General features: G+C 31.0%; 1 protein-coding gene and 1 pseudogene across 2 annotated transcripts; both read left to right on the top strand.

Moving 5' to 3' along the window:
- Positions 1-291: 291 nt before the first annotated feature.
- Positions 292-609, top strand: BDBG_04358 (uncharacterized protein; the record flags this gene model as incomplete). Its single annotated transcript, XM_002625443.1, has 1 exon — positions 292-609. One exon carries the CDS (start codon positions 292-294, stop codon positions 607-609), a length of 318 nt encoding a protein of 105 aa, XP_002625489.1.
- Positions 610-7,231: 6,622 nt separating this feature from the next.
- BDBG_17027 lies at positions 7,232-7,320 on the top strand (annotated as a pseudogene). Its single transcript has one exon. The product of its transcript is annotated as a tRNA-OTHER (tRNA).
- Positions 7,321-16,805: the final 9,485 nt, after the last annotated feature.

Below are 16,805 nucleotides of genomic sequence, written 5' to 3' on the forward strand. Positions count from 1 at the left end.
CTTGATATTTCTTTCTGAATTCATCAGTGAAGATGAGAATGTCATCTAGATAAGCAGATGCAAATTCATCAAGAAAGTCTTGAAGTGCTCAGTTGATATACTTCTGAAATGTACTGAGAGCATTGATCAGTTCAAAGAGTGTGACTACTCATTCAAAGAGACTATATCATGTTCAGAATGCTGTAAGTCACTCATCTTCTTCAGTGATGTGAATCTTATGAAACACAGTGATGACGTCCGGTTCACGTTTGGCTGGATAACTCCACCACCACACAGGGTATGCGGTCGGCGATGGGGTCAGAATGCTCGTATGATCGAGGGCTTTTCGATGGATCTATCGGCGGGTTCTTATTCGAAAAATCGAGCGAGTTCGTGGTGGAGCGGTTAAAGCTCGGATTGACTGAAGAGTCTCTCAATTCTTCACAAGAGAAGAGAGAGAAGAGAGAGAAGAAGCCTGCACAACTACTCTCTATAACACTGAGAGTCAACACTCTGAAGATCTCTGTGAGAATCCTTGAAAAGAGTATCTATAACCTGAAGAATTTGCAGGCTTTGAGAAGCATTATGAAAGACCTGATGCAAGAAGAAACAGAGTATAAGTCTTTATAAGATCTTCTATTCAGATTGCTTAAACTGCAACTGAAGAATGAATATGCTCAGTATATTCAGAAACTGCTTACAGCAGAGATTAATTCTGCAGAAATAAAGAATTAAAGAGACTTAAATGATCTCTTACAAAGAGAGAGTCAGATTTATATGCCTGTGAATGAGTTTCTACATATAGAACTTATTAAAAGATATCATGACTTTTCTCTAGCAGGTCATTTTACAGATACTAGAACTCATGAGTTACTCATAAGAAAATACTTCTGATCAAAGATGTGAGAACTTATGAAGAAGATAGTGAATTCTTGTACTATTTGTCAGAATTTGTAAGTAGTGTGATTCAGATTATATGAAGAACTTACTCCTCTACTCATCTCACAGAAACCTTGAGAACAGCTAGAAATGAATGCTCTTGTGAGTCTCTCTGAAAACAAGAATATATATAATGCCTGCTTTGACAGTGTGCTGATGATAGTGAATCACTTCATCAAGATAGCACACTTTATACTCACAAGAACTTGAAGTCAAAGAATTTAACTCATATCTTTATTTATAATGTAATCTGATTGCATGAGTTGTCTGTAAATATTGTCTCAGATAAAAAATCAATCTTTACAGAAGAGTTCTGATCTAATCTGATAACTATACTGAAGATCTCATAAGATCTAAGCACAGCTTTTCATTAACAGACAGATAATCAGACAGAATGTCTGATAAGTATATTGAAACAGTATCTGTGATACTTTATTAATTATAATCAGAATGACTGAGTGTATTGATTATCACTTACAGAGTTTATATATAACAACTCAAAGCATGTCAGCACAGATAAAACTCTCTTTGAAATACTCACTAGAACTTATCTATGAATGATCTTGATAAATCTGTGAGAGTACACTATAGAGTGTGATGATGCCTGTGAACAGGCTGAGAGAATTCAGAAGATTCAGAAGAAAGTCTGTAAATTCTTGAGAAAGACTCAAGAGTATCAGAAGAGATACTATGACTTTAAGCATATTATAAAGAGTTTCAAGAAAGATGATAGAGTCTGACTGAGTCTAGAAAAAATCATTATATAAAGATCTAGTAAGAAGCTGAATCTCTTACAGACAGAGTCTTGTAAGATTATAAAGAAAGTTAGTTTAAAGTTCTACAGATTAGAACTGTCACCTGAGTTATAAAGATATAATATTTTTCATGTCTCTTTGCTCTGTGAATATAAGAAATTCTTAGAAGAGAACTCTGTGACTCATTACTCTGTTTATGAAGTACTAGAGAATAAAAGAGAATATCAGGTTAAAGAGATTATTAACTCAGAGAAGTGAGATCATAAGCTCTGATTTAAGATTCAGTGATAAGAGTATTCTGATAAGATGAATAAGTTCACTTGAGAACTATTTAGACAGATAAGATATCTGCAGAAGCTGAGACATGACTTTCATACTGTGAATTCTGATAAGTCAGAATAATACAGTCTTTGCTAAGAATCTGATTGTGATAAAGATATTAATACTGTTATTTACAAGCTCTAGTCTATAAAATAATGAGTTTCTACTGAGATGAACAGTCTGTGATGTATATAAGAGAAGAAGAAATCATACTCTTATTAAAGCTAAAAAATAAGAAAATAAAAACAGGGCTGTGAACACAATTTAGAGACTAACAAAGAAAAAACAAAGAAAACTCAAATTTATACTCTTAATATTCACAATACTTAACTCTCTTACAACTATTAATTTCTCTCTTTAAAGAAGCAGAGAGTATCATATCTGTAATACAGATAATTATTACATTTGATGTGAAGACTGTCAGAAATACACAGACTTCAGAGAAGTTAAATATCAGAGTGTGTATAGTTGCAGCAGAGTCTTGAGAGCTGATTATCTATATGTGTGATCAGATATTTCTTATAAAGCTGTGTTCACTCTCTCAGTTATGCTGAAGTATTCAGTCTGAAAACAATTAAGATACAGAGAGAAAGCTCATCTGTTCAGGTCAACTTCTGTTATAAATTCATGACATTCACATTGCCTTGATTACCTGGATTTTGCAGGTACCTGAGGACTCATCTCTCATTGACAATGAGATTGTGAAAATGTGCTGCAGTGTGAGAATCATTGATGAGAAACCTAGGCATATTTACATATACCTGGTCAGAGATTGTGCAGACAGAGAGAAGGTGATCATAGACCTGCAGAGCTGCAGAAGACACTGATAACACTGAGAGCTTTACAAGAATTATCAGCTAGAATCTGTAAGGAATTACTTGTGAGAAGACTTATAGCAAAGAAGAGAACTACACTGCTTAGAGTCAGAGACTGACCTGAGAGAGGCATGGGATTGACTGCTGGTCTGAAGATTGAGTGTGATGACAGAGCTGGAAGAAATGAAGATGCTGTCATGAGTGATGACACTCCTGCTTCACCAGCCAGTAAAAAGCAATCAGAGAAGTCACAGAAACACTCACAAGAAGCTTAGCAGTAGTTAGACATTGTTTACAAAGATATTAAAATTGAAAAATTTTTATTCTTAAGAAGTTCTTGAATCAATATACAGATATTGTCAGAAACACTCTCTCTCTATCATCTAAGTGAAAACACTTCACAGATAAATGAAAATACTCACAGTTTATAAAAATAAGAGCTGTTACAGAAAAAGAGAAAAGAAGATGAGATTTCATAGACAGATCTGAGATATTTATACTACTCTAGAGAGATTTGCTTACACTGTGAGTGATCTCATGAAATAGTCAGATCACTCTAGTAAATAAGAGTGATTATGAATTGCAGGCCTGAATCTTTCTATATAACTATAAAGAGTGATTACAGACTGTGAATATCTTGACTCTACAATTCTACAGAGTTGATAAAAGAATGAAAGATTTCTCACAATTCTACAGTGTTAAAGAACAATGATTTATAAGAATGAATGAAAGATTAACTTACAAATACTTCTCTTTGATGAGAGTGATCTCACAGAGAGTGATTCATCTGTGAGATGAATCTGTATGATGATTATACAAGAATCTTGTGAAAATAATTAAGAGTCAACTGAAATACTTCTGTATGAAAGATATAAGATGAATCTGTGTGATAGTCAGAGAAGAATCTGTAGATTACAAAGAATCTCATGAAATAAGAAACTGAGTGACAGACTCTTTTTCCTTTATAATAACAAGGGATTTTTCCTCACTGAGGTTTTTTATAGATATGAAGGGTTTTTAGTGAGTATCACTGCAGTGCTGAGCTGATTCTATAAAGTCACTCAGTGAAAGACTTCACAGATGAAGCCTTAGAGAGAGGGAAATATGTAAGAAATCCTGCTTCTCATGAATTCTTTATCTCTATTTCTATCTCTTATATAATCAATAGAGCTAGCGGCCCTTGACTACACACAACTATATAGACTGGAGTTCATGAATACTATTCATAACTCAGCTTAAATGCTATTATACATTTGATCTCTACATTTTATCTTTCTACCGTGAATACTTCTAGTAGTTAATAGTACATATCACGTCAAGCTGCAAACACCCGAATAATCGCCTGCGAGCACTTATTCTTACACTTTATCAGAAATTATATCATTCTTTCAATCTCTTCTAGCAGTAGTCAATTGTTTCCTTTTAGATGTGATATTCTCATTTCATCAAGGTTTTGAATACTCAGAAGACTTTCTCTTTGAAATATTATCTTTAACACTTGCTAGAATAATAGATGTAATGAGCTTCACTCTATTCTCAAGCATTTCATTTGAGATATCTTGACCAGGGTTTCAATACAGCTCACTCTGCCTTTCAGATTTTAACAGTTTTATACTTTCTTCAACTGCCTTCCAGTCAGCTTTTTCAAAGTTAAACTGATTAGAGAGAAGAGGATTTTCACTCATATATTTCTCACTCAGTTCAATATTAAATTGAATAATCTCATGACCTGATTCTGATGTCTCATTTGAATCAATAAACCAGTTTACAAGTCTTTTTTCTATTAGATTTTGTGACATGAAGGTTAGATCTATAATAGATTTCTGTTTCATGTCTTTTCTAAAGAATGTTCGTTGATCAGACTTGTTAACCAAATCTATTGAATGCTCAAAGGTTCATTCAATTAGATTATCAGCTCTTACTGCTCTTTTGCATTCTGAATTCCATCAGGGATGATGTGCATTGAAATCTCCTGCAATTATAGAGTTTCTTGATGGAGTTATGTTCAGAAATCCTCTATTAATTGTTCAGGTGTTATTATTTTCCTTCAATGACTTTTCATTATAGATATTTATGAGCTGTATAGTGTCAAACTCATTCTCTTTATCTATAATATCACCCATCAGAATATCAGGGTCAGACATGATATCAAATCTTAGATTAAATTGATATGTTGATCTCTGTCTTCCATAGATCACTACTCTTGACTTTATCTCAAACTTTTGAGGTAAAAAGCAGTAGTAGCTTGAATGAGAAATGACATATTTTTGCTCAGCATCAAAATTCGGCTCCTGAAGCAGTACAAAATCAACTTTTTATTCAAATGCAATTTGAAGACAAGAATAAATGCAATTTGAGTTTCTATTCACATTATTTTGAATAAATGTGATTTTTAAAGAGTTTTTAAACTTTTTTTGTTGTTTTTGTTGTATATTCATACTAAAAGAGAGTAGAGTAGAATCTAATCACTATCATCAGATAGTAGATTATAACTGTTCTGAAAAGTAGAAATTTCAACTGCTTGCATTATATCTAGTTTATCACCAGAGTCATTTCTCAATTCTCTAATCTTAACAGAAGAAGATTAAGAGAGTGTTGAAGTAAAAGACAAAGAAGTTAAAACTGATAAGTTTTTTATTTATTAAGAGATAACAATTTTTGATAACACTTCTATTCTCTAATTGATTAGCAGAAGCTAACAGAGAAGAAGAGAATTGAGGCCTTGTTCAGGTCTTGAATGCACTTCATAATTCAGAATATTGAGAAGACAGCCCTGCTCTCTGAGCATGCTAATCTGCTTAGTGCTGAAGTGAAACCTGAGACAGCAGATCAGAAAATGTAGGATTTTGAGATGTAAATTAATCTAGCTGAGAGAGAGCAGCAGAAACTCTTCTCTGAGAAGACAGTGAAGAGAGATTTTAAGATAATTATTATCTCAGATAAGAAGAAGAAGAAGAAGAAGAAGAATAAGAAGTGAATTATGAAGAATAATGAGAAGAATAAGAAAGAGAAGAAGTAGAAAAAGTTTTTTTCTTTTTATATTAATTAGTTATAAGTTCATAATTATTAATAATTGAAATTAATTTTAAGTTTTCAAAAATTATTGTACAAGTTGTAATCAAGTCAGAAATAATATATATATATATATTTAACTATCATGATTTACAAATCATTATAATATATAAGTATCAACATTTTTTCACCATTGATATTCACAGTATTAATATATTTTTAATGCTATCATCTAATAACACAATTTGATAACACTCTCTTTCATAATATTAATATATTTTAAGAAATATGACAGAGATTAATCAAGATTGTTTATTTACTTTTATACATCAATAATATTCAATCTGAGTTAGTACTAAAATTATAACTAAGCTAAGAAACAAGATTATTTTCTCTTATATTAATTCTTCTTACACACATCAGTGATCAGTTATTGAAAATAAATTGTTATCTTTCTTAAATTATTATCATGTCTTGTGAATTCACTTCTTTCACTTCTTTTATTTCTATTGAAGATTCATAAACTCTTCAAGAAATCACTGTGAATCACAAAGTCTATGTTATTTACAATTCAACACAGAATGATTTCTTTCAATTATAATAAATAATCACTTCATTCTTCACATCTGATTTCAGGTTATGAAATTTATGAAAAACTCAACACAAACACTGAGATGAACTATGAAATAATTATCAACAGATTATATTACAGATTACTGAAGAGTCATCTCTCTGCTACAATCACTACAACTTCATTCAGAAACATTCATTATAAACTGATTATAACTCTGAAGAAATTTTTCAATATCTGAAGTCATCAGAATACAGACAATAAAAGAAAAATAATCAGAAAATTACTACTGAGCTGATAAGTTACTCTATCAGATAATGATTTTTAATAAGACTAACTTTCTAATTTGAAGAAAATCATGTAAAAATGATTATGTACTAGTACTTTGATTTCATAACTCTCATCTGATAACTTCTGTGAATAATTACTTTGTATATATATATCTCTGAATCTTTCTCTTTAATTAATTGAAAACTCTGAATTCTGAACACTTCTTCAAATACTTAATTCAAATCTTCATATTTCACATCAATTCTGTCTTCAGTCTAACCTTGAGACACACTACAAAGTCAATATACAACATCTAGAATCAGAGTTGAAAAATCATCAAAAATTGTCTCTCACAGTGAATGCATGAACTAGTATAAATAATCTTACATTTATAAGAGTTACATGTTATTACATTGATAAGAATTGAACTTATTAAGAGATATTAATTGAATTTAAATCATTGATCAGTAGTCATACTGAGAATTATATGACAGAGATATTAATGACTGTGATTAAAAATGACTATTAAGATATTAGTCTCAGTCTTCTTACAATTACAACTGATAATAGCCCCGGTGGCCGAATGGTTAATGCGGCCACCCGGTAGCGCCTTGGCGTGGGAAACCAGGGCGTGTGGGTTCGAAACCCGCAGGGGATACATTAAATCCGGAACTCAAGCACCTCAGGTTTCTAATAAATACAGAGGTGTACAAATCGCTTCAATAAAATTGCTCTATGTTCCTGGGCTGGGAAGTTATTATTGCATGTATTTAATTGTCACTTCTTTTGTATTTCCTATGTTCTTGTTATCTTGGCGCGGTCTCAACACCTGTATTTCCTCCTGTATAATCAACACTTGGCCTGTATTTAACATCACGCAAGGACTCATCATAAGCTCCGCTTGCATATGAGTATAATGAAAGAATAATAATAATAATAATAACAACTGATAATACTGTGAATAACTACACTATGATAAAGAGCTTAGAGTAAAAATTGACTTTTCATTTGTAAAATGATAAACAAGATCATATTCTCTGTATTACTCATGTGATTTAACTTGTGATGCAAATACTGATAAAGAATCTTAATATCAAGATGAAGAATAATGAGATAACTGATTCTTGAGATGAGAATAAGATGAAAGTGATTACTGAAGTAACTTTTACATTTACTTTGTAAAAGATAAATTTTTTTAATAACACTTTTTAATATTACTGTTTAATAATGCTTTTTAATAACACTACTGTTAATTTTGAATAGATTGACTAATAATTTAAATATCACAGATTTGAAACATTGTTAATATGATTTATATCTTCTCTAAACAACATCAATGATTTCATGATATTTAATAAACAAATAAATCAGTCACATCACTGAATATAATACAGAATGTTAGAATACAGTGAAGTTCAATATACAAGATAACTATTCAGACTCTTCAATTATGTTAGATGATTAATCATTGAGTGCAACACTCTGATCAGAAAAAGATTCAGATATTGAAACTTTCTAATATGAAGTGAACTCAGTTGAAATATATAATTAATTTACTGTTTCAGTTTTATAAGATAATGAAGACAGTCTCAATCACTTATACATCAATACTGCAGTCAGTCTGATGAGTGTATAACAGTTTATTTACTTATCTTGAGAAGCAGTTGAATCACTCAAAAAGAAATTCAGTCTGAAATAATGCTATAGTGCAGGCTATTATTACTATAAGAGATAAACTGACATATTAATACAGCAAAACTGAACAATCTTTTCCAGAGTACTATGCTATAGCAGCTCTACTAGATTTCTCTCATTGAGTTAATATCTACACTTCTCAAGATTGAACAGAGAAGGAATGAGACTTGTATGTTACAATAGTTCAAGACTACTACAATGTCAACTATCAGAGATTTGAATGAGCAGATGTTTGAGATGTAAAGACAGTGAAATACAATTCTCTAGTAAGTAATGATCTTTGATAATACTTCATATCATATAGAACTATAATACTAACTTTGAAACAGAACTTACATATATTGATTATAACTGAAAATCAGGCAAAACTATATACTTATAAAACTGAATTTGATCACTATCTTCAAGATGATCTGACAAATTTACACATTAAATCAATTCTAGAGTTATGAAAAATTGTTGAGAGTATATATTCAACTATTACACTGATGATGTGTGATATTCTGACAATTTCATTAACAGAGATAAGAATGAAGTGAAAGTTCAACTCAAGTCAAGATATTTATCACTATTATCAAGAACAATTATAAGAAGAAACAATCAAGAAACTCATGATTATAAAACATGAAATTATCAGACAGTTTAATACCTCTGATCACAGTATATCAGAGAAGTGTAGTTTTCATGAGAAAGTGAAGAATAAACTTGTATAAGAATGTATTTAGTTGTTTCATGAGCATTATCAATAATCATTATCAAATTCTGATTATATAAGCAATCACTGAATGAACTGAATGAGACTGATTTTAATCTTCAGTCTCAGTTTTATTCTGATTTTGAAAGAATGATTATCTTTCACAGTTTATTCTGAGAAATTACTCTCATTTCACTGTTCTTGAATTAAATCTAGTCTTTTTTCACATCATTTCTCTCAGAAATGGTTCATTTTCAGATTTTTTTGAGGCTTGGTCCTGGTGGGACTCACGTCAAGAAATGCATAGAATCAGATCAAATGAGATCAAATGTGAAATTCATGATCCCGCCAGCCAGTCTAGATATAACATCTTCTACTGCTGTTCTGTATACTCTTAAGCTTAGTGAGATGATCATTCAATATCTGAAGTTATATGCAGAAGTCTTCATAAGTCTGATCTTTATTTACACTTATGAGAGTCTGTAGAAGTTTGAAAGTTAGTGCCTTCTTAAATATACTAATCTTAATTCAATTCTCTCAAGATTGATCACCTACTTCTGGAATCTTGATGTTGAAATCAGGAATGAATATTGTGAGAGAAGTATTTCTCTATCAGACACTCTGTAACTAATCTAATATCTTCTATTACATAACAGTGTCTCAAAACACAACATTGAGATGTTTGATAATATTGTCAGATATATATAATGCTGATTCACATGTCTTCATTTATGAATGAAACTTCTATCTTATGTAGTTCTTTAATCAATCATTGATATATCAATCTTGATTAGTTAATGAACTAATGACATCTTCATCTTCACTTAGTTTTACAAGCATTTCTGTAAGAGGCCTACATCAAATAGATCGATATTATATTGATAGGTCTTATATAACAAAGAGAAAAACGTTAGAGAAGGAAAAGAAAGAGAAAGTGTGAGAATCAGTGATTGAAGTGAATATTTATAGATGTATGTAGTAGCGTACGCGGTGGAGCTTCGGAGCAGAAGAATCTGTATGTGTTTGTAGCAGCCGAGGATCAGTGATTGAGAATGGCTGAGAATCAGAGCATACACATTTGAGAATGAAGTGATTGAAATCTGTGAAGTGTAACAGAATAGTCTATATGATTGATCAGGCGCAGCCCGTCACATTAGTTCCTTCTTTTCAGAAGCAGTTCTCATCAGTCAAGAGTCTCTGTTTTGAATAATGTGAAACTCAGAGTTCAGGTCAGATGATCATACTCAACTCATTTCACAAGATATTGTCAGCTGTGACTGCAGAATCTCTTATTGAGAATATTCTCAATCTCTCACTCAAGCTCATTATCTTCTTCTATGATGTCTGACAGCTGTCAGTCAGAAGTCAGTTGAGAAGAAAACAGGTCAGTGACAGCACAGCAGAGCAAGCTTATATAAAAGATATCATGAATCTCTGATGATATGTCAAGATAATAGTTATGACTATCTAGAACTTCTATCACTTTATACTTAACATGGTGATAATTCAGTGTATAAGATGAATATGTGATCTGTATATTCTTAAGATTTAATTATATCAGATCTTCTATATTATATTATTCAGCAGAGTCTCAGTGAACATTGATTCAATCTTCTTAATTCTATTTAGCACTCATCATGAAGGCCTCTGCTCAATCATAAGTGTCTCAGAGCTTCATTACTATATTGTCAGTGATCTGAATTATACTGCAGAGTTTCAGTGTGAAATGTATAATTTCTAGAAGATTCAGTACTTTCATATGATATCTGTGTGTGAGAAAGAACAGGCTTATATCTGTTGAAATGACATCTCAATCATTGATAGTGATCTCTGCATATAGAAGAAGATTATATCAATTGTCTTATAAGTGATTACAGAACTTATGAAGATAATTCTTCACAGTCTGAATTGTCTGTTCTGATGCATTATTAGTCTCAAGATAATAGATAGTTGACAGTCAGTATATAATCTTGAGAACTTGACAGATTCTTATTCAGAGAGTGCTCATAAATTAACAGTCTTAATCTGATACTATAGATCTCAGCAATTCATGCATCTGATAGAATGAGTGCTGTAGAAAAGCTTCAGTGACTTGTTCAGTATTTATTTTATTACAAGGTTTCAATATTATATCTTTGCTCAATTAATTTATAATGATCAGAATGTTTCTACAATTCTTACTCTCAGAGAGATTGACAGTGAAGTCAATTATCACATCTTGTCAGATTCTATCAGAGATATTAAGCAGTTGCAGCAGATCTTTTCTACAGTTCTTTTATAAGATGATAGAAGAATAATAGTTGTAGTTTCAGACAAAGTGTCTGATACTGTTTAATATCTCAGATCAGTAGAATTCTTGAGAGATCATTCTATACAGTTATTCACAGCCTGAATAATCAGTTATATATGAATCATACATCTCTTGCATTATCTGAGTGTATAAGGGTTTGAAGTGAGCAACTCAGTATCATTCACAGAATTATAGAGTGTTATTATCATTAATTGAACATTCTGAGATATCAGTTCTTATACATAGTTCTGAGAAGAATTGAGATGCTTCTTGATATACTGCTTCATTGAGTGCTTAGAGAAGTTTATCAGTTTAAGCTGTTATATGCCATAATTTATCTAGTCTAGATTTGAAAGAAGTTGAGATATCAGTATCAGTATCAGTGTCAGTATCAGTTCAGAGAGAAAGTGTTCTAATCAGAGAAGTGTGTATAGTATCATGAGTTGTTTCATTTTAATTAACTAATATCTTCATATCTAGAAGCTGATGTTCTCAGTTCATTCAACAGATGTCTGCTACATTGAAAGGTATATCTTACTCTCATTATAAGAGAGTATCTGTCATTGAGTTCTGACTGCTGAGACAGTAGTGTATTGTAAAATGAAAGTGACTTAAGAACTCAGATCATTATATCTGTTATTCAGTGAGTTTACAGATAGTTATAAAGTATTTGAGATTCTTATAATCTATGATTATCTCAAATTTGAAGACACTTTGAAGTTCAGAATCTCATTCTTCTAAACAGTTTATGATCATGAGAAGTTCCTTGTCATAGATCTCATAATTACATTCAGTGAGACTCAGTTTCTTAGATAGAAAAACACATGATTATAGAACATCTTCATCATCATATTATAATATCACTTCTTCTATTATATAGTCAGAGAAATCAGTCTCAACAACTGTCTTATGATCAGAATTGAATGTTATTAGCAGAGAGATATCAATGAACATCTTCTTTATCTGTATAAATGCAGCTTCAGTGTCTGCTGATCATTGAAATACTGAGTCTTTCTTAGTAAGATCTGTAAGTGATCTCATAATATCTGAGAAGTTTCATATAAATCACTGATAGAAGTTAGCAAATTCAATGAAGCTTTATACATCTTTCACAGTATGTGAAGCTTCTCATTCAAGAATGACAGAGATCTTCTCAGAATTCATTCAAATCTTCTTATCAGCTTCTATAATGAAACCTAAGTATTTAGTACTCTTAACTTTGAAATCATACTTGTTAATATCAATTAATAGTTCTGCTTCTCATAGTTGTTATAATACTCTTCATACATACTCTTAATACTCTTTTCTGAATTCATTGATAAAGATGAGAATGTTATCTAGATAAGCAGATACAAACTTATCAAGAAAATCTCAGAGTGCTCAGTTGATATACTTCTGAAATGTACTGAGAATGTTAGTCAGTTCAAAGAATGTGACTATTCATTCAAAGAGATTATAACATGTTTGAAATGCTGTAAGTCATTTATCTTCTTCAGTAAGATGAATCTTATGAAATGCAGTGATGACATCTAACTTTGTAAACTATTAAGCTCATCTGATCTGTGCTAGGATTTCATTGATAAGAGATAAGAGATATCAATCTTTCTTTGTCAATCTGTTCAGATCTTGATAGTTCACACAGAATCAGAGTTCTTTATCTGACTTCTTTACAAAGAGAATAGAAGCTGCAGTGAAAGAGTTATTAACATATATGAATTTCTTATTCAACAGATCATTGAGTGTCTTCTGAAGAAGAAGAAGTTCATCTCAAGACATATTATAAAGAGAGTCTCATGATGACTCAGAGTTCTTATCATTCTTCTTTTCTAACTTGATACTGTGATTCACTTCTGAGTCTTGTAAAGAAGATATATTCATAATATTATCTTATCAGAAGATATCTAGATATTCATGATAGTATTAAGAGAGTTTTGTGTGAGAATCTATTATTATAGTACAGAATAACTTTTCTAGAGCTTTCTTAATATCAGTCAGACTAATGAAATAGATTGATACATGATTCTGCTATCAGTAACTTTGTCAGTAACTCTGTCAGCAGTTTTGATAACTTCTTTTTCAGAGCATTTTATAAGTATTGACAGAGATCTGTATCAGATTCATAGTCTTGTAAATATCATCTTCATGAATTCTATCATTATTAGAGAATATTAAACTCCTGTTTCAAGTGTTTAATAAGATGCCTTATTCAGATAATCAGACAAGTTCTAACATCAGATTATAATCAAGATTATTAACTTCTTATGTATAGATATCTTTACACTGATATTCTCTGACATCTATGTTTAGTTTCATCATGTAACATGTGCAAACATCTTTTGAATCATCAAATTCTGTGAGAAGTCAGAGTTTTGATAAGAAGATACACTGAAGATTATGACATCTTACAACTGAAGATTTTATCATTGTATAGTAACATAGATCACTGTCTATTATGACTTTTATATTATATATGTTATCAATCACAGTAGATACAAGAATTGCATTCATTGTTATTTTCTCTTTAAATCATTGTCATCTGATCTCTTCAAGCTTCTGTTTGTGAATTTGAACAGAAGCTACTCTTTTCCCTGTTTCATCAGAGTATTCTTATAGTTATCTTCTGAATCTTCCTCTAATGTAATGTGAATGATGCGGACAGGCATTGATTCATTCTTCAAGTGAGAAGGCATGTAGGCTGATCAGTAGTTGAAAGTAATATGTTCTGATCAGTTACAGTTGATACACACTTAACATTGATATTGATCAGTGACTTCTTCAGAAGTAATCTCAGGAACTTAGAAGTCTATTTAAACAGCAGAAACTCTTGCTTATGTATAGATATTTAAATCTATTCAGTTCATGACATCTGCATTATTGCTGTTCTTCAGTGCAGGTGTATGAGTTGCTAAGATGTAATATCTTCTATCACTATTCTGTATACTCTTGAGCTTAATAAGACAGTTATTCAATATTCAGAGCAGTGTGTAGAAGTCTTCATAAGTCTGGTCTTTGTCTATGCTGATAAGAGTCTGTAAGAGTTTGAAAGTCAATGTCTTCTTAAGCATGCTAATCTTTATTCAATTCTCTCAAGATTGATTATCTGCTTCTAAGATCTTAGTGTCAAAGTCAGAGATGAATGTTGTAAGAGAAGTATTCCTCTATCAGATACTCTGTAATTAATCTAACACTTTCTATTACATGACAGTGTCTTGAAATAGAATATCAAGATGTTTAATGATGTTGTCAGGTGTTCATAACACTGATTTACATGCTTTTATTCATGAATAAAACTTCTATTTCACACAATTCTTCAATCATTCATTGATATATCAATCTTGATTAATTAATGAACTGATGACATCTTCATCTACATTCAGTTTCATGAGCATTTTCATTCTTCATAATGAGTCAAGAGTGAGATTGAAAGTATTGAAATATACAGAAGCATCTAAGCATTTCTTCAGCACTTTTGTATTCAATTCTGTAGATATTGAAATCACATGAGTTAATTGTTGAATCTCTTCATATTGAAGTTGTTAAGTTGCATGCATGTCTGCTATCTGTTGCTGTTGTAATTTCAACATTGCTTGAAGTCACTGTGACATCACATCTATGCTCGCGTTCAAGAGTTTCATATTATCATTAGACATGATTATATTATTTTGTCAGATGTATGATATCTGTGAAATCTGAAGAAGTGTAATCATATGAATATCTTATACATCTGAGATGTCAGAACTCTCAGGTCTTTCACTGACATTCTCTTATTATAGAGCCAGGGCGACTGATGAGCAAGCTTCTATCTGAGAACTCAGTGTCCGCTTTAACTGATTGTTTCTCTTTCTTACACATTGTTACACGTTCGGATATCTCTCAATGAATAATCATTCCTAATAAGGAGACAATGAACATTTTTTTAGTATAAGAGGCCTACACTAAATAGATCAGTATTATATTGATAAGTCTTATATAACAAAGAGAAAAACATTAGAGAAGGAAAAGAAAGAGAAAGTGTGAGAATCAGCAATCAAAGTGAATATTTATACGCGTATGTGGTGGTGTATGAAGTGGAGCTTCGGAGCGGAAGAATCTATACACATTCATGGTGGCTGAGAATCAGTGATTGAGAATGGCTGAGAATCGGAGTGTATGCATTTGAGAATGAAGCAGTTGAAATCTGTGAAGTGTAACGGAATAGTCTATATGATTGATCGGGCGCAGCCCGTCATAATTTCTAACCTTTATAATAAGTAGAGAGTGAGGTTAAAAGCATTAAAATATGTGAGAGTATCTAAGCATTTATTCAGTGTTTACATTGTATTTATATTCAATTCTGTCAGTGTTAAGATAGTCTGTGTAGAAGTTCCTTGTTAAGATAATCATTAAATTTCTTCATATTAACATTGTTAAGTTGCATGGATATTAGCTATCTGCTGTTGTTGTAATTTCAACATTGCTTAAAGTCACTATGATACTGCATCTATACTTGTGTGCAAGAGTTCTTTTATATAATTGATAGATATAGCGATATTATTCATCAGATGTGTAATAGCTGTAGAATTGAAAGAAGTGTAATTGTATGAATATCTTATACATCTAGATATTAGAACTCTCAGGTCTTTCACTGATATTTTCTTATAAGATCTTGTTATAAGGTCAGAGTGACTAGTGAGTAAGCTTCTATTTAGAGACTTGATATTCACTTAACTGATTGAAACTCAGTGTCTGCTTAACTGATTATTTCTCTATTTCTTACACATTGTTAGACTGACCGTGTGACCGTGTCTGAGATCAGGATCAAACTTTACAGTTATTATATTATCTAAAAGCATTACTTCTGATCATGATTTATACTCATTACATTGATTTCAAATCATGTTATTTCAAATATTAAAGATCTCAGATTTACTTTTCAAATAAAAATCTAGTCTCAGATAAAGAATATGTTTGAATTCTTAGTCACATTTTCATTCTGATCTCATTATTAAAAATGATATTAAATGAGACTATGAAATCATTTCTCACTTATATAATATCATAACATAGTGCTCATTTGTTGAAAATTCAACAGAGAGTGTTATCAAATATCATTACTTTTCTACATAGATTATAATTAACATAATTTTAATTATAAAAAAAATGTAAAAACAAAAAACAAAACAAAAGCAAGAAAAAATCACAATAAAAAAAAAAGAAAAGAAAAGAAAAAGAAAAAAAGAAAAAATAAAAATAAAAAAAATCAAGATCACAGATAGACTGACCGTGTGACCGTGTCTGAGACCAGGACCAGATTTTTTGATAGTTTCATTACCAATTTGACTGATTCCATTACACAGTTTTAACATTAGATAGTAGTCTCATACTGTTTCAGTGAGACTTACTGTCTACTCTTGTCATATTTTTCAAATGAGACCATGATTTCCACTTCTCAATTTAAATTATTTTTATTGCTTTAAATGACTTT

The sequence above is a fragment of the Blastomyces gilchristii genome, assembly GCF_000003855.2.
Source record: "Blastomyces gilchristii SLH14081 genomic scaffold supercont1.7, whole genome shotgun sequence".
Lineage (NCBI taxonomy): Eukaryota > Fungi > Ascomycota > Eurotiomycetes > Onygenales > Ajellomycetaceae > Blastomyces > Blastomyces gilchristii.